The following is a 22,339-nucleotide window of genomic DNA, read 5'->3' as shown; positions in this document are numbered from 1 at the left end:
AACGTCTCTCAAGATCTACCAAGCTTCTTTTGGCTGAGCAAAACACTTTTGGGATATATTGTTAGCTTAGATAAGATCCAGGCTGCACTCAGGGTTTGCAGGGCCTGGTGTAAGGAGGATATGATGGTCCCCTTTGTTGGCGTGGGGTACTGCTCTTCATGCTTGTGGTCTCTGCGTCACTGAGAAAGCAGAGCACCTGGATATGAAATATCTTAGAGCCTTGCTTTACTTTGCAAACCTCCCTATAACAAAATGTTTTACTCTCCTACATTCGTCCTGCAAGTGATACAGAGTTACAGTTCTCAAATGCTGCGACGGAATGCTTAACAGATCTAATGCTGTTACTGTTTTGTCTTCTGTTTAGATTCAACAAAAGATACCTACACAGACGAATCTGAGCATGGAGTATATGACTACCGCACCGATCAATCTCTGCTCATTCAGCACAAACTGAGCAGGCAAAAACAAGGCTCTCGGAAATCTCAAAAGGTAATCGCAAATGCTTGATTGGAATCAATATTCGTGTAAAAAGTATCAAGTTCAATACACAGACAATTAAATCAAATCATGTTGACAGAGGACTACCAATTCATATGAAAATATTACACCTATTAAAACCAGACACTAAGACCCTGTAAAGTGTAATGCGACTAGGTAATCCATCATCTAGCCTTATCATGTCGAATTGATCTTTATGCAACCACATCTTGCCAGGTCTAAATGATAGTATTGAATGGGCTGCCTGTTTTCTAGTAAAGGTTTTATCTATAGCGTCTAAAACCCTATTATGTCAAACCAATCTTTCACCAGCAAGCCAGGTCTAACTTTAGTTTTGAACGTTTTCCCAATTGACTCTAGAATTTAGCTGAATGCTCTTTTACCCGGGGACTGAGAGTTCTTCTCTAATCATGACGGCACTACGAGAGGTCTACTTCAGGTCAAAACCCAAGCACTACCGTGTATTTACAATATGGGATTATAACATTGTCTTCTTTTATCTGTCGAGCTCTACGAAGTTCAAAAATAGGCAAATAACGGTAGAAAATAGACAGATAAACATTTCCAACAGAACTAACATTTATCTTGAGAGTCTGACATACATCCTTAAATCCTGGACACTAACAGTTGTTAGGTTTATATGGATTAATTAACTTCAGTGATAAAGTACGGTTATGTTTGTTTGCACTTCACTAATTATTACTAAACCTATTAATCCCGTGACGAGGGATTTAATGCTTCCTGTTTTAGATTTTATACTTAACGAAGCTTAGTGGAATATGCTGAACCAATATTATGAACAATCTCTTCTAGTGTAAAGAAGAATCGATGAATAAAGAAAAGAGAATTTTCGAAAGGTTTCCGGCAGATACTAGACAGGTATGGATAGTTTTATACACAATAAATGCCATTAAAAGTCCTAAATCTCAAATGTATATATTGATCTTTTCTTATGGCATGTATATCTAAAATGAAAGCATAGTAGCTGTGCCTACAGTAAATATTTTGAATATGATGAGTTTACGGAATCCTACCTCAAAAGGTTTGGGTAATTGTATTTGAAAAAGGAATACTCATCCATTAACTGTAAAAATTTCACTTCGCTACGTCTTATTTAACCCTCTTTGAGGTCCCGTGTGACCTGAAGAAGTTGAAATGTCCACTTCAATATCTGTAGCTGAACACTTTTTATAATTTATGTTTAATGATCTCTATTTGTAAGCAGTGCACATTTTCCTACTTAGAACATCTACAACACATTTTCCGAACAAATAACCTAAGAATTAGCATTTGAAGAAAAACATGATGCTCCTTGCAGGGATGTAAAACAGGCTAATTCAAAAATCATTATGCACAAAAACGGGTCAGAAAACCTTTTATAGTACTAACAATTCAGATCTGCATTTCTAGTAGAGTCTCTTTTTCACGTTGATGTGTCAAGGAGCCCAACTTAATGTTTTTTTGGTTAACTAGAAAAAAAAAAGATTATAATTTTACAAAAGCGGAGCCACTGGTATGACAAAAGGCTGCTGCACCCCCCTAGGCTGGGCATACAGCCGGATCGGCAACCCGCTGAGAACGAGGACTGAGTCTGAGTGGCGGGATATGACGTTATTGCCCGTCATTCAGAAGCAGGCAGCATGTTAGGGCTGTGAAGAGCAAAAGAACTGCCACCGGCCGGTGGTTGGCCCTTGTGTTGTCTTGAAGGTGTGTGTCTGTGTTAGTGTGTGTATTAGTATGTGTGTGTGTACAAGTAAATTAGTATGTTAGTGTATGTGTTAGTATGTGTGTTTATGTCACACAACTCCTTGCCATGTTAACCCAGAAAGGATCTGGTTTGTAACCCTTCTGAAAATGAGCGCTTGCCATATTCTATGCTATTACTGGATATGTTGAGTGCAATAGCAGATGAACATTTTGTGTAGGATTCCACAGGCGACCTCAACTTCCCTTTTCCTTCCCTAACATGCGATAATGGAAAACTCTTTTATTATCACTGTTTGTGTTACTGGTTGCTGTAGGACACAATTCTGATGCCACCCTCAGGGTATTAATTAATGGGCTACCAATACATATTGCCAGTTCTATGAACCACATCTGTTTCTCTGGATGTTACCCAGCTTAATTTTGGTCAGCAAAAATACCGCTCCATTCCTGTCCATTTTTAGCTAGTCTTGGGCATTATACTTGAACATTGGTAATCAATCACAAATACCTTTATATGTGTCTACAAATTCTGATCACCTTATAAATAAAAGTAAAGTCTGATGTTTTGAAAGTTTCATAGTTGTCTAGTGAGTGGATAAATATTTTTTTCTTCTAAATGAATATATAGTTTTGAACAGTTAGAATTCTTTTTGCAATGAAAGCAAATTGAATGTATCCAGTAAAATCATCTGAGTTGAAGCATGGCTACAAAGCAAGCTCAATCACAAATTATATATTAATGTATAGTAAGGTGAAAATAAATGTATACGATACTAGAGAGAGCTGGAGTACCATGTGCCTTTCTGCTTATACAGATAGCTAATAGATTTCTAGGTCCATTAAAAAGGTAAGCTAAATAGATATATCTCGGGGGACTTTGAAAAAACCCTTTGCAAATCTCTTTGCAGTCAATTGTCCAAGTGAGTGTACCGCCTTCTCTGGGCAGCGGTTGAAGCGGCGGTGTTTCTGGAGTTAGTTTGAAGGTGATTAACGTGGTTGGAACATTTATAAATATCCTAGGTTTTTTTGGCCACAAACATGGAGACTTTGGGCTTAGAGACTCTGGTAGGTCTGAATGATTTTATATTCATGCTTATCCTATTCCTGTTATCTGATAATCCAGTTTTTCTCTTAAATGAGCAGTAAAGTTAAAAGTTCCTTCTATCGCATTATAATTACTCATACAAGTGTTTTAATAGCTTTACACAAAGCAGCTATTTACAATAGAATTGTATATGTCAAAAAGACTTTAAAATTGTGGAAGTGGAACATCTTCTATAAGACATCAGTAGCTAAAAACATCAACATTTTATATATTTATTAAATATTAATATTAATATGTTATCACATTTATTACAGTGTTAATGGGAAAGGCATGTATATTAAAATGAATGTTTATGTTACTATGTCTTATTGTAAATAATTAATGACATTCATCCAAAAGCCACAAATATAAGGTAGATCTACACACATAGCTGTATCCACAAGCAAAAGAGTGATACACGCATGTATTTTTATATTTTAAGCACAAAATAAGATAATGTGTTATATTGGTAAAATATATATTTATATATATATATATATATATATATATATATATATATATATATACATACATATACACACACACACACACATTTTGTCTGTGTGCTTTTCAAAGGGTGATAATTTTCAAACAATTTAAAATGAGAAAAAATATTATATATATAATTTTTTTTTTTTCTATGAAAAGTATTAATTAGTATTAATAAACAGTTTGTTGAATTATTGCAGGTTATGTAAATAAAAATGTATATTTTGCTGGTCAGTTGAAGAATGATTTGGTTAGGTGACTTTCTTTTTGGCATCAGGTACAATCAAAGTATATTTATTACTTGGCGGATTTTGTTGCTTTTTGTTGCCACAAGGAGGCAGTTGTAAATCTCTAATGTATAACGTATTAAGCATTTCAGTATCATGTGTCCTTTCTAATGTGTCTATAATCACTGGTATCATCTGTGTTAATGAACAATGGATGGTGGGAAGGAATTTAACCTCATATTTCCCTGGGGCCTAAAAGCAAAGTCTACATTTAAAAATAAGGACACACTGTGTCTGCTCTCCATCCCAATTAAGTGGACAGCACCAATGACATGAAACTTAGCCATATTAAACAAATCTTTTTTTTTTTTTAATTACCAGCACTCTAATCCAAACTTGCAAATATATAATGTATAAGTACGGTATTTTGGCCAAAGCATGTATAGTCACCTGTCTACAAGGCATCTAATGAGGAGGGGAGAAAAACCATTGTGTTTTAGCTGGTGAAAACTGGACTTCTTGACAGATTGAATATAATGTACACAGCATGCTTTTTTATGCTTCTTCCAGTTAACCCTTCAAAACTATGAGTGCCGGGTTGGGATCTATTTTACAACTTGGAATGTCAGACTATTTTATTTTTTGTTTTGCTATATTATGCATAGTTTAAGACAAACTATTATTATTATTATTATTATTATTACATACATTTTTTTAAACTCAATCTAAATGTTTGGATTTTAATTCTGGTAATTTGTTCTTCTCTATCTGCATTTTACTAGTTCCCAAATTCTCTAGATTTTACTCTGATTAATATTAGGGGAAACTCACAGCTGCGCTAGGAAAGTTTGTCCCAAGTAACCATCATTTTGTGGAAACATCTCAGTAGCTGCGCTTGGGGAAACGAAATCCTCCTATGTTCATTGCTAGCATGTTTATATAAGGCCTAAGTATTCTGTAGCGCTCTACAATGAAGCGATACATTTAAATTCAAATATTTAAACAACGAAAGAAGGTGTGGAGGGCGTTGCTTGCTGGAGCTTATAATTTAACTGGAACCTGGTTCACAGAATATAGTAAGGGTGTGGACTAATGATGCTGACGGCTTCTTTGAAAAAAAAGATTTTCGGGAACATTTAACTATTTAAAGGCTAGAAGAGACTTGATCAGGTGGGATACAACATTCTAGAAGAATGTTTCAAGTTTATAAGAAAAATTATACTTAGATAAGTTCAAGTATATGTATCTACTGGTTAAGATAACTTTTACTTTTATTTCTGCAGTAGGTAGCAGTATATTTTTATTCTGGTTGGTTAGAAACAGCAAAAAAATATATATAAAAAAATCATAGATCCACTTTGATTTGAAATGTGTGAATTTTTTTCTTCTATGTCTTTCCATCCCTCATATTCCATACACTCTCTCAAACGCAGGGTTTCAATGTCAATTTTTTTTTTTTTTAAAGAACTTTCATGTGTTAGTTTCAGCAAAAAACAGCATAATTATTTTTCACTTGTACCCAATTCACTTTGCTCTTTTCCTCAGCAGCTCCTGAAGGTGTCAGGACATTTCAGATATCTAGTCCTCAGATATAAAGTCTAGGCAAAAAAATGGAAAAGTGATGATCTTCCATTTATGCTACAGCAATTTTGATGAAACCTATTAAATAGTCCAACCTTGTATTTTGGTAAATTGCTTGGTCCATTTAAAAGCAATGAAATTATATTGATCACATTACAGAGCACCTAATGAAAGACTCTGCTATACTCCAATGCTGCAATTTGAATGCACTAGAAATATAGAATTAATCAGTGAGAAGTGATCAGGAGGTAAATTGAATATTGGAATGAAATTGTTATATGGAAAATTATATTGTTGAATATATTAGTACTTGATCTCCATTCATATTTCCATGCTATAATACCCCAAACCTCCTCAACGATCCCAAAGGAGTTGGAGCCCAGTTGCAGGAGATGGCGCACACCCTTGCAAAATAACACAGGGACAGGATGGAGAAATCACGTGAGCGTGTATACGAGTGTATACGAGGGCAACACAGGTACACGGTACAGACAGGGGTTATCCGGTCAAAACAGTAATTCAGAGGTCAGGGCCGGCAGACAGGGTTCATCAACAGTGTAGCAAAGCAGAGGTCAAAGTCCAGGAAGTCAGGCATAGAATCACAGCACATCCAGCACGAAAAGATCCCGGGCTGGAGGTGAGGCTGACCTTTAAAGCCAGTTGATGAGGCCAGGTGAGGGAGGCGGAGTTCAGTCCATCACAGAACTTCGTGACAACACAGCAGAATGAGAATTACCAGTATAGATACCCAGTGGACAGCAGGCTAGAGAGCCTGACTAGGATGCTGGCGTTCTGAGTTCAATTCCAGTCAGGTCTCTTAAAGTGTCAGCCATGCCTTGTTGTCTGGGTCATTCTAAATGACGCTTCTGTATTGAAGGCACAGCTGTGCTTTATGCATTTTTGGTTTAGAAAATTTCAGCTGTTTATAAGCATGTTATTGTAAATTTTAGGGCTGTGGTACACAGTGATACGCTCTTATAATGCCCAAAATGACAGGAGAAAAAAGGTCATTCGGGTCACCTTGGGGATAATTCACAAAAGCTCCCAAATGGCAAGAAGGACCCTGCATCACTCAATACATGATATACACAGACATGTTTACTGTACTTCAATTAGAGTTTCCATTTTAACTAACAAGAATGACAGAGATGGACATTGAAACAGTTTAGCAAGTACCCAGTGATCATCATTATATCTATGGTCTATCCTTCTATCTACAGATGTTTCTCCTAAACATGGATCACATAAAAGCAGTTTGGTAATATGCATTATGAAATATAACTTAATAGCCACCTATCTGCATGAAAATGGTAAGATATTCTGTATGATAAATGGGGTGTACAAAAACTATTTCCTAGGGTTCAGAGAAAAATGCAATGCATGTGCTATACTTGGACTGTATGTTGTCCCCCAAGGTCCCTCATTGCTCTTGGTTGCACCAGCCTCCATTACTCCCCTATATGCATTAGCGACATAGCTTGAATCCGTTTGATGCACCTGTGTTCTTCTCTGCAGGTTCTCCATCATTCACCAAAACCGACATACTTTCAGAGCATATTATGAAGTTTTTTAACATCAAGAATATAAACTGCTAGCCAATGGTTATTTTCCACCCCGTATGTTTGTCTCTTAGATCTACATAATAAGAACATTTACCCGAAAGTAATTGTGATCGAGTAGTAACATAATGTTTCACTTGGCATATTTTCCAAATGCAGGTGAATTAACTCATCGGATACTTTTTGTGAATAGATAATTTACGAAATCCTTTAGTCTGGGAATTGTAGCGGACAGCTCATGTACACTAATCCGTGACACTGGCTTTCATCGACATGTCAAATGGCCACCGTATGTTTACACTTCTTTTCATTTAACATGCAAGTGCTTCCAAAGACGAGGAAACAGGCAATGAGATGCATCAAGTGAAAAATAATACATTCCTTTCTATGTTTTATTCAAAATGTGTAACAGGAGAATGTGGAAGCAGGCAGGTCAGCAAGCAGTGTGTATGAACATTAACTCATGGATATCCTCAGCTTTTAGGCACAATATTCTCCCCTGTGAACAGACAAAACATGAACTGTATTGAAACATGTATTAAAGTGTATTGACATTTATCTGTCTGTCTATTTAGTGGTGTATCTGTCATCGGGCTGCGCTAGGCTTAACCCAGGGCAGCACCACCAGTTGCCCTCCCACTGGGGTGACCACATGTCCCAGATTGCCCGGGACAGTCCCCCAATGGCCTTTTAAGTCCCGGGCACACCTGGTGGGCAAACATTTTCTTCACAGATGTCTTTTTTAATGATCAAATAAAAACTTATTTTTTTTTTTTACTGTCCCACTTAAACCAAACAGAAATTGTTCTCTCAAACATGTTTAATTAATTAACCTTACCAAATATGTCATCCTATTATTTTTCTCCTAATCACATAAAATTCAAATAAAAGAAACACAGATTGCATACAAACAATCTATCAGTGGCTGCTTTGTTGAGGAAAATGTTTACATGTTTAAGAAGAGTTTCTGGTAAAGGATCCAGGCCTTCAACAATATTTGGAATTACGTTTTTAATGTTGACTGTAGTTATAACATTTTTAAATTATGTAGAGTAGATGAACAGCATATTTAAAAAATGTCTTGGCAAAGTAAAATTTCTTATTTTGTCTCATTTTCCCATTTTACTTTTTTCTTCTTTTCATTTGCAGAATGAAATGAATTCAGTGGCATCTCTGGGCCTGTTTTTTAAAGATGGCATAAAACGCATAGATTACATGTTAGTGTACAAAAAATCAAGCACGCAACTTGAGAAACGCAACACCTTCGAAAAAAATCTCAGAGCGGAGGGTTTGATGTTGGAAAGAGAGGTGAGTCGGATCTATTGGCTCTTTGTGATGGATATGGTACAATCCAGTATATAGGAGTACATCTCCGCTCAAGGATAGGTGTGTCAGTACATTAGCTGCTTGTATCAACTAATGATCTTGATGTTTTTACGCTAATGACACAGATACAATGATAATCTTTCATGTTTTTATTGAACACACCCAATCAACAGTCACAGTCCTAGGTGGAAGAAGTAAGTGAACACTTGGATTTAATAACTGGTCGAACCTCCTTTTGGCAGCAATAATCTCAAACAAGCGCTTCCAGCAGGGGTAGATCAGATCTGTACAACGTTCAAGAGAAATGGCTCTCTTGAGGTCAGTCCACAGCATCTAGAATGGGTTAAGGTCTGGACTCTGACTGGGCCTCTCCAAAAGGTGGATCTTCTTTTTTGAAACCATTTTGTATTAGATTTACTTCAATGTTGAGGATGTTCTGCAGCATCACCAAAGTTCTACTGAGCTTCAGCTGACAGACCCTGACATAATCCTGTATGATACCTTGATAAACTTGGGAATTCATTGTCTCCTCAATCTGTTTAGGTGAGGCAGCAAAACAGCCCTTAATCATGATGCTTTCTTTATCATTCTTCACAATTGGGATGATGTTTTCATGTGGGTGTGCGGTGCCCATTTTACAACATATGTAGTGTTGTGTGTACTTCCCGAACAATTCAACCTTAGGCTCATCATTCCACTAAACATTCTCCCAGTAGCATTGTGGATTGTCAAGATGCTCTTGGCAAACTTCAAGTGAACGGCAATGTTAAATTGGAGAGCAATGTTCAATGTTTTGCATATGGAAGAGATAAACAGAGATGTTCTCATTGAGAGTTCCGTGTTGTGGCCTTGGAGTCATCTTGGCCGAGTGCCCAGTTCATGAGAGAGTAGCCGTAATACTAAATTGTCTCCATTCTTAAACAATTTGTCAAACTATGGACGGATGCATAATTAAACTCTTTAAGATTATGTTCCTTTCAAGCTTTATGCAAATCAACATTTCTTGATTGTAGATCTTCTGAGATCTTTATTTGTGAGGCATGGTTTATATCAGCAGATGCTTCTTAAGAATAGCAAACTTAATATTTTTTGAGTGTTTTTTATGCAAAGTAATACATTTTTTAGAGTCTTTTCTATGAAACATAACATTAACAAGCACAGCTTCAAGTAAAACTTGTTTTCGACTACATTTGGCAGAAATGTGTTTGTAAGAACTGCTCATATAACAAAATCCAGCCTGTCATTATGTTCTTGTCACTTCTCTGCCAATGAAGTGTTGTATTATTGTCTCTTGCTGGTGTATATTAAGTGCTCTCGAAAACAGATAAAGGTTATTTCTCTTCTCCGTCAAGGACAGTCCTTATATAAACTGTCTAGGACACTCAGTGACGAGCTATGCAAAAACAAAGAGACTAATATTAAGTGCAAGCAGTAACACGTCTCCTGTTTATGTGAACCATTGAACTCTTGGTAATTAATATATGTTCTGAGTAAAACTTGTACAGCATATAATGTTTTGAATAGAAACCTTCACCTAAAAATTTGAGGGAACAAAATGCTTTCTTTTTTTGGACAGTTTGGCAATGGATGTTTGTCTACATTGATACAAAATAGGTATTCCAGCGCTCTGAGCAGATGAGCAACAAGACATCAAATGCTACCTCAGCAACCAGAAGGACTATATATTATAGTGCCACACTGGATGAATCTATTTGCTGCCTTTGTTTAACTGGAAGCACAATGGAAATGAAACCTTCATAGTTATCTTTAATTTTAAACAAATCTCAAGAAATAGTGTGGCTACAGTTAGAATCGATATTCTCTGGTCCAGCCTATGGGCCACCACCACATTACCATAGGCTGTCTATGTTTACAACTGGGAACTCTCTGGGTTCGAAATGGAAGTCTCTGGGTGAAGTGCTGCTTCCATGGGTCTCTGGGTCAGTTTCCTATACCTCTCAGTAAGGAAGCATTGTATGGAACTCACTTCCTCACCTATTCTCCACTCATTTAATGCTGTCCAGGGCTTGTATGGCTCCTTCACAAAGCCACTCACCCACAAGAAGGAGAGCCCTGGGTAGCCTTCCCCGGGAAGCTATATTTATAGCACCTTATGATAATGCTCTAAAACAACATGCAATTCACTCATATGGTCACATATTCAGCTGGATCGCATTAACACTTTTGCTTTTCATGTTGTTGCAGCCAGCAGTCACCAACAACGATATTATGTTCGTCAAAATACACTGTCCGTGGGATACACTGTGCAAATACGCAGAGAGGATGAACATCAGAATGCCCTTCAGGTAAATTTATTTTGTGAGGCTATTGTGAGGTTTTTGGCTATTTTCCATGCGTGTGCCAGAAATTGAATCCAATCCTCTGAGGTCCATCTCAACGTGTGAATCACTCTGGGAAGAAAGACACATTGTCTTAGAGAGAATCTGTTTGTTCTATTTTGGTCTGTGTGTTGTTTTTGTGCTGCACCTGGATGATTTTATTCTTCTACAGTAGTTTGCATGAAAGAATAAACCACATCCACCCTCTTTATTTGTGTATGATAAAGGCAAACTCTTCATTAACTGAGTTTATTGCCTTTGGGGTTTGGATGCTTTCTCTGCAAATTATTTGATGCTTCACTGCAAAAATAATGCCAGACTCGGCACACTGAGCAAGTGCTTGGTGGGCCTTTTCTTCGATTACCCCTCCTGCGTAACCTTGCTTTTGCTCGTGTGGCCTTCACTTCTCTTTGACTTTTCCCACTACAAAATAAATGATTGCTTTTTAAGTACATGTGATACATCAGTTTTGTGAAAGAAAAAAACATATGAAACTATATATATGAAGGCATCTCTACCTTGAGTAATAATATCACTTTAATATGAATATTAATAAAATATTGTTTTTTATGGAGTATTTCTCTGGAATTTTCAGATTATTTTACTTCTCTCGGAAATTAAATATTGTGTCCAAACTAAGAGTATGTGTATACAAAACATAAAATAAATACCCTTCATGGCCCATTATATTTGGTTAAATACAAGTATACCCCAGTTTAAGGACATTCACTTTAAGGACCAGTAAGGACATTGTTGCTGCACAACCCTTTCCTGGTTTATGTACACTCGCTTTGTGAGAACACATAAAAGCATGACGCCAGCACATCAGTTCGTGTTTTGAGCGCTTCAAGTTTTGTGGTGGAATGGAAAAAACGGTAGTGCTTCACTTTAAATATATTTTTGTTTAACATACATGCTCTAAATCCCATTGTGTACGATAATGTGGAGTAGACCTGCACCCCATGGAAGGAACCAATGTTCTAGTTTATTTCCAGCACCATCTAGTGGCAACCTCTAAAATAACAAGTCAAAACCATCACACTGGTCTGTTAATGCTATAAGTCCATCAACCTATTTTTTTCCCCGGCTAAATATTTTAGCACAGATTCAAAATCAATACAAACTAAAGCTTTTTTACTATGAGAAACCAAGTTAAAACTGAAAAATAATTACTACGTGCAACCAATCATCACCAAAGGGAGTTTTTAACATGTAGAGAGTTTGTTTCATTTTGACTCTTTTATTCTTACTACATACATGTTGCTTCTCTTTTCTATCCTTTTTATTTTACGATAAGAGAAACAGATATGTCTGTCATTGAACATGCCTTTCTTAAGGACTATAAAAGTTATGAGAAAATATTATGCTCCTGGGACAGGTATATATTTGTTTTGGTTTGTTTCCGTTCATCAGGGCAGCTCATTGTGTCTGTATTACCACCTGTAATAGATGACAACTGGAACTTCATGGTGAAACTTTGCACAATATAAAAATATCATTTTGAGGTTGACTTTTGTCCTAGAAGTCAGTGTCTGGCAAAACGGCCCTGGGATACCTCTTCCCCACTGTGTTTTTGTATGAAGCGGGGAAAATATGGTTGTGATTGATCTTGTATTTTTCTTATATTGTGTGTTTTTTCTTGACTTGCAGCTCATATTTCTTAAACACCTCTACAGATGCAGTTACTTAAACTATCCCAGTATAAAAGTTGTTGACAGAACTGGAAGGACATTTATATACATGAGGCTTTAAAATGATCCCTACATCACCCCACAGTTTGTGGCATCATCGTACAACCTCATTTGCAACTGCCTTGTTTCAACACAGGATATTTTAAATATAAAGTCACAGTTGTGGGTTCAAAAATTCACAAAACCTCTATACAACTATACATTTGTTATTATTTTTCTTCTAACCTAATATGGAGGAAATTTATGTTCTTCTATATTTCAAACAACACTTTTAATGTGACAGACCACGGTGTGTTTTTTTGACACATTCGCATGGATAGCCTTTATTCTAGTTACAGGCTAGTCTTGGAATTTCTTGTTAACTAAACCTAAGACACTCAAAGATTAGAGGAACCCATAATCAGAAATTCTTCTCTACAGCTGACGTGTATGTTCTTACAGGAAAAAATGTTATTACACTGACTGGAGGAGCAAAACCATGGGCAGGTTGGTGGGTGATGTCATTTTTACTTTGCCAAATACCCATCCTGCAAAACAGTAGTTGTTAATTTATACAAAACACTGTAATATGTAATAAAATGGCCTTGATCACATTCTACCCGTGTGTCATGGCATCATATAACTCATTTGATTACATGGGCAAGGCTGGATTTATGTGAGAGGAGATAGTGGTGATGATAATTGCCCAAACACCTATAAAAATACAGATTAAACACCCCCCCCATAATAATAACCCCTTAACAAAGTTACCCTGCCAATGAAAAGGTTTACATGGGGCATTGTTGATCACTTGGTCTCATTTCAGATACAAGTGGTTGTATCTCTGAACACTACAAACCTATAGAATCAGCACTCACATATATGCAGTTTGTTACGGAGCAAGTTTAAAGTTCCAATTTTGCCCAGAAATAGATCAGTGATATGAAAACAAATGCCTATTATACATCTGGTAATACAAATAAAAAATATAGACTGCAGCAACTCAATTCCCAATCGACAAAGTTTAATTCGATGTTCGACATACAGGTACAGCGTCCATGAAGGTCCATGACAAGTTTCGCGCAAGAGCACATAATCATAGTGTTGGTTCTCCCTGCCTATAGGAACCTAGCTCATTGCCTAGGCCACACAGATCCATTTTATAGCACTCCTTAAAATGTAGGGCAGTAAATAGCTGTGGTTTATGATAAATCCAGCCCTGTGCATGGTGTAGAATAATTCTGATTACAGAGCCAGAGGAAAAACAGCAAATTAGCACCCAAACCATAATTCAAACTACATATGTTATATCAAGATAACTTTTAGAACAAAATATACTTCCACCTCTGCCTTTCTGCTAATGTATAATATTCCTTAACTACCGTTTGCATGAATGGTAATGAGGAATTGTTAAACCTTAGTAGGTTGGTACCTATGCTTGAGTTTGTGTTAATTAGAAACACTTGCCAAAATTATACGTTCCATTTTTTATGAAAGTGTTCTTAATGTATAAATTAACAACTGCCCTTAACCTTTTACCCATGTAATGCTTGTGCCTGCTTATTTATAGTGTATACTAGAATGCATAGTATAGCTGCCTTGAAAAAATGCATTAATATAAATTTTTCCCCTGAAAGCTGAATCATTAAAACCATAACCTAATGCTTTGTATGCCATGTGACTGATAGTTTATTACAAAGGAAATTGTAGTTTGTGGAGTTAGTGTTACTCTTAAAAAGAATTTCTAACAGTTTCAGTGCTGCTCACCTTAATGGTAAAATCCCACAGTCATCAATAATTTTTACGCTCAATAGAACAATTTTTTTAAGGAAATCTTTACATAGAGGTCATAATGTTTTTTTCTAAGTGTGTTCACACTCCCTCGCCATGGGTCCACAAAATGGAAAAAAAAAAATTTGAGATTTTACAGCATTATTTACTGCGAGCCATGGATATGTATTAAGATAAGACATAATCATAATGTTCATCTACCTTCCAGTGGCTTACGGGCTTTCAAATAAGCATCGAAATTGTCACGTGTTTTTATATAGTGAGGGTCATTAACATAACATGGGATTGGCTGGGTCTATGGTTTTTTTATGCTAGCATGATTGGAACATAGTTAAAGTTAGCATCAGATGTCCTCTTTATAAATATCTCTCATTTATGTTGGATATACTTCCATTTTTTCAGTTATTTGGGTTATTAACCACAATTATGTATAATTATTTTAAATACCAGATTTCCTTGAATATTTCCATAATATTCAGTTTACGATAATATCTGCAGTTTTTATGCTGTTTTATTAAAGCAGAAAACAAACATCTGTGTTCCCTGGTAATCTGATTATTAGATCAGATTCATATTTAGCCCGGGCGGTTTTATTATCCGCAAAAGCAGTGTACAATGAGCCATGTTGGTAGTTTATTGTGCTGAATGTAATGCACTAAAGCTCATGATAGAAATGTTTCAATCTATTTTAATGGTTGTATGATAGTATATTATAAGGAAGTATGTCTGTGTGTCTAGATGTCCACATTTGCATGTAAGTAAATGTTAACATGTTACTTTAATGTTACTTTGTAAGTAAAAAGCAGGATAGCAGGATATGAATCCTTGCAAGCTTGGCCATTGCAATAGGGACCTATTAAAACCAGAAGATTGTACATTAAGCATGGCAGCCTTTACCTAGTGGTGGCAGGCACAATGCAGAGTTCATGTACTGACGTAGACTAATTCTGTCAGTATATGCATTCCGCATTCTCCAAGGGTTCTCTTAACAGATAATTTTATTAAATTAACATCAAGTTGTCATTTGGGTCATAGCAATCAACTCATCCAGGTCAAACAGCGACTCATCTAATCTAAAACGCCAAGTCGTTGAGTTAAACTTTGCTAGATTCCTGTCAACTTTGGTCAAGTTCATGTTGAGTGCTGATTAGCTGCTGTTGAGTTGTGCTCTATAATTTTTTGTAGTAGAGTTATGGATAAAGTTGGTCCTTGCCTTCACTGGGCTTTGAAAAAGTAATGGAATTATCTGTCAAAAAAATTCTCCTGAGTAGTTGAGTTAATCTGTTAATCTCAGATCATATTTCTTTGAATAGACTGGTTTGTTGTGTTTTTCATAGCCCCTTCAATTTGTGTGGACAACAGAATCACCTTAATCTATGGCCAATTTAATTTAAGATTTTAAACCTCAGATGTCTCTTCTTTACAATATTCCTAATATTTTGACCAGAAAATGTGGGTACAGCATGAAACCCATGTTTAATAATTACTTATCTGACCTCAGGATTCTAATAAACTATGTAATAATTAACATCACCATAGTCCAAGCTAAAACTAATCAATTCATCTGTTAAACATCACCATCAATCTCTTTAATCCCTTAAAGTTATTTTAACTGTACTATACACCTTGAATTGGTTCACAAATCAAACCCTGGATTACCTTTCAGGTTTTAGTGTTATACAGTTTTACAAATTACCATTAAAACCAATTATAGGGTTGGCTTAGGTCAACATCCAAGATGAACTTTATATGCCAACTCAGTTAGGACTTCAGGATTTTCAGACTAAGATTTTAGTTTAAAGCAATAATAATTGTCAATTAAGGGAAGAATGCATTGTAACACATTTCTGTTTTTTCCACGTATAATTTTTAAAATAGGTGTTGGCTTCAGGATCAGTGACCTATGGCTGTTGAATGAGTTTTACATCTGAGTAAATAGGAAACCATGTCCATAATGAATAATTGTAAAAGGGTTTGTTTTGAAGATACTTTTTTTTAGAACTAATATTCTTTTATGACTAGTAAAGCAACCAAACAGCATGAATTCCAAATCGAAGGTTTACATTTTGATTTAGAAGCTCTCCATCCAAGGTCACTTGAGATGAAAAGTATTTGTCATTAGATATCTCCTTGTCTTAGTCTGCAGAGGAACATGAGACAGCTTAAAAGTTGGCTTCCTAAAAATCCAATGAAGCTTGACAAAGAAGCTCTACCAGACTTGGAAGAGACTGATTGTTATACAGCTCCATTCAGCCGGGCTCGCATGCACCAGTAAGTTAATATTACCCATTTGTATGTGTTACATTTCTCATTTGACTCAGTTTACTGAAAAGAATGTCTTATTGACATTTTAGTTGAGTTTTCTATTCAATGAAAGTAATATATCTGTATTTTTTCAGAACAAAAGAGAAATCAGGTGTTGATTATCAAATTGTGACCTAGAAAGGTTAAAATCGTGTACATGAGAATTATGGTTTTTTTTATTATTTTATGTCTCTTTTCTTAGAATATATTTTACATACTGTAATTACTTGGTTTACAATTACATGAGCTAAATCCCATAAGAAAGTATTTTCCCTTTACTCAATAACTATGAACAAAATAAATTAAAACAAATGGTTCTGTTAATTATGTTCATTGGATCATCTTTATTAAAAAGAAGAATTGTCTCCAAACAAAAACAATTTGTCACCTTATTAGATCCGTTCTGAACTTAATTACACGGTACAAAATTATTCACCTCCTTGGGTGGAAGCTGGCATGAGGTGGCAGCTTCATATGTGGTATTAGAAGATAACAAGATGCGTGTCTTCTAAGTAGGATTTGTATATTATGCACAATTAAGTAATTATCCAGAACTGGGCTCAAAATGCACAGCCAGACACATGGAAAATACCTGGTAATATAAAAAAATCATTCCATTATTTATTCAAATTTCAAAACAATTCCTTTGCTTAAAAGAGAAATTATTATAGTAATATAAATTAAGCATATCTAAACATATATACAACATAAGAATATTTTGTGGATAACAGATCCATTAAAAAAATCTACATAAGAATGTATTTGCCCCCAAAGTCTTAGGTTTAGCATGTGTGTGTTCGGCCCTTGGGGCAGCCCTTTGATCTCTGTATAGCATGTAAGGTATTTAGCCATACTTTATCCCGAAGTTACCGTATTTGCTCGATTATAAGACGACCCTGATTATAAGACGACCCCCCAAATCTGAATATTAATTTAGGAAAAAAAAAGAAAAAGCCTGAATATAAGACGACCCTATAGGAAAAAAGTTTTACCAGTAAATGTTAATTCATGTAAACTATTTTTTTTTAATAAAAGCTATGATTGAGAAAAATATTTTGGTTTTATTTCCTTCTATTTTCCAACCTGCCCCCCAGTTATGCACATCTGCCCCAGAAATGCCTTATACCCCCTATATGCCACTGTGCCCCATGAAATGCCTTTTAACCCTCTAAATGCCACTGTGCCCCATGATATGCCTTTTAACCCTATGCCACTGTGCCCCATGATATGCCTTTTGACACCCTATGTGCCACTCTGCCTCCAGAAATGCCTTATACCCCTATATGCCACTCTGGCATTTAGAGGGTTAAAAGGCATATTATGGGGAAGTGTGGCATATAGGGAGGTTTAAGGCATTCAGGAGGCAGAGCGGCGTATAGAGGGTTAAAAAGGCATTTCTGGAGGCAGAGTGGCATTAAGGGGGTTAAAAGGCATTTCACAGAGCACTCTGCCTCCAGAAATGCCTTATGCCCCCCATTTAACACTCCCCCGCCCAAACTTACCGGTGCTTCTGTCTTCCCTGTCATGTAGCCGGGGCAGCGTGTAGATCCCACGCACTTACGCTGCAGCCGGAAGGAGGCGTGGCTAGAAGCGGGGGTTGTCTGCGTCCATCGCGCAGACCTTCCCTGACTGTCAGAGATCAGAGTTCCCCGCACCGGTGCCGCACCGGCAAATCGCGTAGACATCTACACGCTGCCCCAGCTACACACCGGGGACTCAGAAGTACCGGTAAGTGGGGCGGGGGGGGGAAGGAGGATCCAGGTCCCCTGCAGCTGCGGCGGATCTGGATCTTAGTCGTCTCATAGTCAGACCTATTTGAGGTCTGATTATAAGACGGCCCGATTATAAGACGAGGGGTATTTTTCAGAGCATTTGCTCTGAAAAAAACCTTGTCTTATAATCGAGCAAATACGGTATTTTCTTTTCCCAGCCCAATTACAGTTGACCTCACCGGTGCTTTCACCTTCTATAATACATCTCCATCCTGCTTGCCCCCATATATAGAGAGAGATTGGGGAAGCTACACATGGAGCATCTGTATTATGCCACTAGGCTTGTCCAATAAAATCCACTAATCTTCTATTTATTATTCCCAAAGCCATTTCTCGTCTTTCAGTTACAGCAAACTGATCTTTTTAAATAGCCAAAGATCCCTTGACAAAAGAACCTGTATATTTGCTCATAAACCTGAAATGACTCTACTTACTCAAAAACTGCCTTACGCTTCCCACTGAAAATGTAGAAATATTATATAGTTTGACATTTTTACACAAGTGTAGATTTGAAGCTTGTCCACTTATTAAGTCTAATCTGTTTTACCAGCTTCCACACAAGATAAATATTTTCCATTTTAAACATGCCAGAAATCAGTGTTTCTTAAACAGTGCTTCTTGATATTGTTTATTTTGTGCAGTTCATTTATATATAGTATACATGTTATATATAGATATATAGATAAAATTATCGCAAATGGGCATGTCAATGAGGTCAACCAAGGAGGTGACGACCCTACAAATTATGAAATCTACCAGATGATGCTATGTGTCTAGAAACATGTTTAGGCTAATTGTTTCCCAATGTATCTGTAACTTACTCTGCTTATTCCGCAAACAGTTTCACGATAAGCAACAAGGACACATTCTTCAGTAACTCTACAAGAAGCCGGATCGTACACCATGTCTTGCAAAGGACAAAGTATGAAGATGGAAAGTCAAAAATGGGTAAAGTTATTTTATAACTAATTCAAGACAAATGCTAATTTAGCACTCCCCATTTATTCTGGAATGGAACATTATGAGCAGAGTGCTCTCTGTCTAATTTATTGGGTTCTTTGTTAGTTTGATGTTTAGTCCAAGTTCTAGTACCCTGTAAACACATTAGGCTTTTTTTTGTTATTTCTCTGTCTAGATTCACCAACCTATATGAATCTCATATATAATCACTTTAAGAGAAGATGTTTTAGAAAAAATGGAGCAAATAACTTCAGTTCCCTAGCTAGAAAAGCAGATACCAGGACAAATAAAGTGTTCAATCTGTTAAAATGTTTTTTCTCTGCAGGTATAAACCGACTTCTGAGTAATGGCACCTATGAGGCTGCATTTCCTCCACACGAGGTAAGATTATGATGAAATGTGTTAAATTTCTTGTAATTCCATATCTTTTTTTATAGTCCTTAGGGTGTTTTTTTATTATTATTGATTTCTGAATTTAAATTATATCTTGCTAAAGTGAGTTCTGTGCATCTTGGAATACAGAGTATAAGACACCTTAATTAAGTGATATTCAAGCGATGAGTCTGACGCTGAAATCCAAACCATACAGTATATCATTTAAAAAGCTCATGAAAGGAAAACATATATAAGAAGCTTTTTATATTCTGTATACAAACTTGCCTAAGCAAAGTTAAAAAAGTCATCAATCGGTAACTTTTCTGAGAGGTCTTCATATGCAACACTTTGAACCCAGCTAAATCTATTGTAGAGAATCAATATTTTGGAAACTAATAAGACAATAAACAGATACTTTTCTTTTATTACTTCCAGGGGAGCTACAAGAGCAGACACCCCATCAAAACCCATGGTGCTCAGAACCACCGGCATTTGTTATATGAACGATGGGCTCGCTGGGGAATGTGGTACAAGTATCAACCTCTAGATTTAATCAGGTATGTAAAAAAATGACCTGTTTCACTGCCGAAATATGCTCTGTTTGTGTATTTTTCCATCGGTATGTTCTCATTTCCGATCAGAGACATGCATGACTCAAACTAGAAATGGGTTTGTAGTTTTAGGTAAAGGTATGGCTAGTTTGAAATCCAGTTGTTTATTTTAATGATTAAGTGATTGTTTTTTTTCTCCTCCAGGAGGTATTTTGGAGAGAAGATTGGGCTGTACTTTGCATGGCTGGGTTGGTACACAGGAATGCTGATCCCTGCCGCCCTTGTTGGGTTATTTGTCTTTCTTTATGGATTATTTACCATGGATTCCAGCCAAGTCAGGTGAGATGCACCAGGATCACTGCATCAGACTCACACTAGTGCCATAGGCTTGGAATAAAAACTCTATTTGTACCTAAAATAGTAACCAACAACAGTGGGGCCTATTAAACTTTTTTTTTTTTGAGTTTGAGTATGAAAAGCTATTTAGTCTTTTATATAATACTTACATAAAATGTATAGCGTGATTTAGTATTCTGGGTTTTTTTTTTTTTTTAGTTTTAATTTTACCAATGATTAAAACCAAAAATAAAACTTTTCAATTTTTGTGTTACATATAACGTCAGGTAATAACACATTATAATTATTGTTATATTCTTTTATTTTTTTAATATGCATCTAAATACCAAATATTTCAAATAAACACTGGTGCAATAAAAATTAAACATTATTTGTTTATTTAAGAAGGCTTTTTAATGTGTCACTTGTTTTATTTATAATTCTTTATTCTTTTTTTTAATGTATTCATTAATTGACCCTCCAACATGACACCACAGCATTTCTACCTCACTTTGTAACTCTGTGTAGCTGAGACTGAGTTAGAGCTTGACAAGTCAAGTTTGTAGGGACCTTTAAGATCTAGAACATGATAAATGCATTGCAAATAATAGGAAATTGCTCTTTGGGGACGAATAGTAAATGTGCAATTCCACAAGAATATGTCAGTGATCAAGAACATGCAAGATCAGCATACAGCTTTCCTACAAAGAAAATAGGACAGATTGGCTTTTTAGTGAAGGGAAATTAAAGATTCTATGACAGGTCACCTATTGTAAAATGTAAAATAACATATATAATATGCAACCTTATCAAATGCTTACCAAGCATCTTTTGAGATGTGACACTATATCCAACACCATCTAGGGGGTCTATCTTGGATCTATATTATGTACATAATGCTGAACTGGCAGCTGAACCATTTAATAAGTGTATGTCTTAGATACAATGAATTAATTTGTGTGTTCTACTTATTTTATGTATTTCATTAAAATCAAAGTAAAGAGATCTGCGAGGCAAATGACACCATCATGTGTCCCATGTGTGAGAAGAACTGTACATTGCAACGATTAAACGAGAGCTGCATTTATGCAAAGGTAAGATATTCCTAAAGATGAGCATATTTCTGTTTATTCCCACGTTCTAAAAAAAAAAATGCACTGTTATAATGAAATTGTTATTGTATCCCGCATGGGGTTGACTCTGCTCTAATTCCTTGTAATCCTCTTTTATACTTCAGAAATAATTTGGTGAAAACTATAATACATTGAAATAAGTAGTTGTATGTTGTGATTAGTAAATGCATTTACAGAACAAAGTATTTAATGCAGTGATACTTGTTCTTGTCATAGTAATCAGTGAAAGACTGGAACATGGAAGCTTGCCGGTCTTTTTACCATCATGTTGGTAATAATTAAAATTCCAAATATCATAACACAATAATATGACCAATGTATTGAGCCGGGTAATAGGCATGGGCTCCAACGTAGGACATAGGAAAACAAGGAGAAGAAGACAAACCAAGATAGAAAGTGGAATTGGCAAAACCAGTCCCTCTTCTTCCATAACTGGGTCATTATGCATGTCTGGGAAGTCCTATGTAAATAGTCCCCCATCATGCGCTGAACCAAGGTCTGTCTCTGCTGACGTTTTGGTGCTTGCTTTACTTACCTGGCTTGACAGCAGCTGCCAAAGTAGCTTTATTAGCTAGATTAATTAAATATCTAATCATATTTGGTGTTTGTGTTTATTTTGTGGGCAGTAAGACAGAAA

General features: G+C 36.1%; 1 protein-coding gene across 1 annotated transcript in view; it reads left to right on the top strand.

Annotated features, from left to right (window-relative positions):
- The first annotated feature begins 378 nt into the window (after nucleotides 1-378).
- The window catches only part of LOC149277661 (anoctamin-3-like), a 51,593-nt gene continuing 29,632 nt past the window's right edge, over nucleotides 379-22,339 (top strand). Inside the window, exons 1-10 of the mRNA XM_089502638.1 lie at nucleotides 379-489; nucleotides 8,295-8,453; nucleotides 10,677-10,777; nucleotides 12,943-12,987; nucleotides 16,411-16,542; nucleotides 19,189-19,295; nucleotides 19,633-19,688; nucleotides 20,118-20,239; nucleotides 20,438-20,572; nucleotides 21,567-21,663. Coding sequence (XP_089358764.1) covers nucleotides 8,301-8,453; nucleotides 10,677-10,777; nucleotides 12,943-12,987; nucleotides 16,411-16,542; nucleotides 19,189-19,295; nucleotides 19,633-19,688; nucleotides 20,118-20,239; nucleotides 20,438-20,572; nucleotides 21,567-21,663 — 948 coding nt within the window. The 5' untranslated portion in view covers nucleotides 379-489; nucleotides 8,295-8,300. The remainder of the gene's footprint in view (nucleotides 490-8,294; nucleotides 8,454-10,676; nucleotides 10,778-12,942; nucleotides 12,988-16,410; nucleotides 16,543-19,188; nucleotides 19,296-19,632; nucleotides 19,689-20,117; nucleotides 20,240-20,437; nucleotides 20,573-21,566; nucleotides 21,664-22,339) is intronic.

This window comes from Sceloporus occidentalis, unplaced genomic scaffold (assembly GCF_023333645.1).
Source record: "Sceloporus occidentalis isolate IW3139 unplaced genomic scaffold, rSceOcc1.0.p SCAF_207, whole genome shotgun sequence".
Taxonomy (NCBI): domain Eukaryota; kingdom Metazoa; phylum Chordata; class Lepidosauria; order Squamata; family Phrynosomatidae; genus Sceloporus; species Sceloporus occidentalis.
The sequence above is the reverse complement of the archived record's forward strand: the minus strand, read 5'-3'. Positions and strand labels throughout refer to the sequence as shown.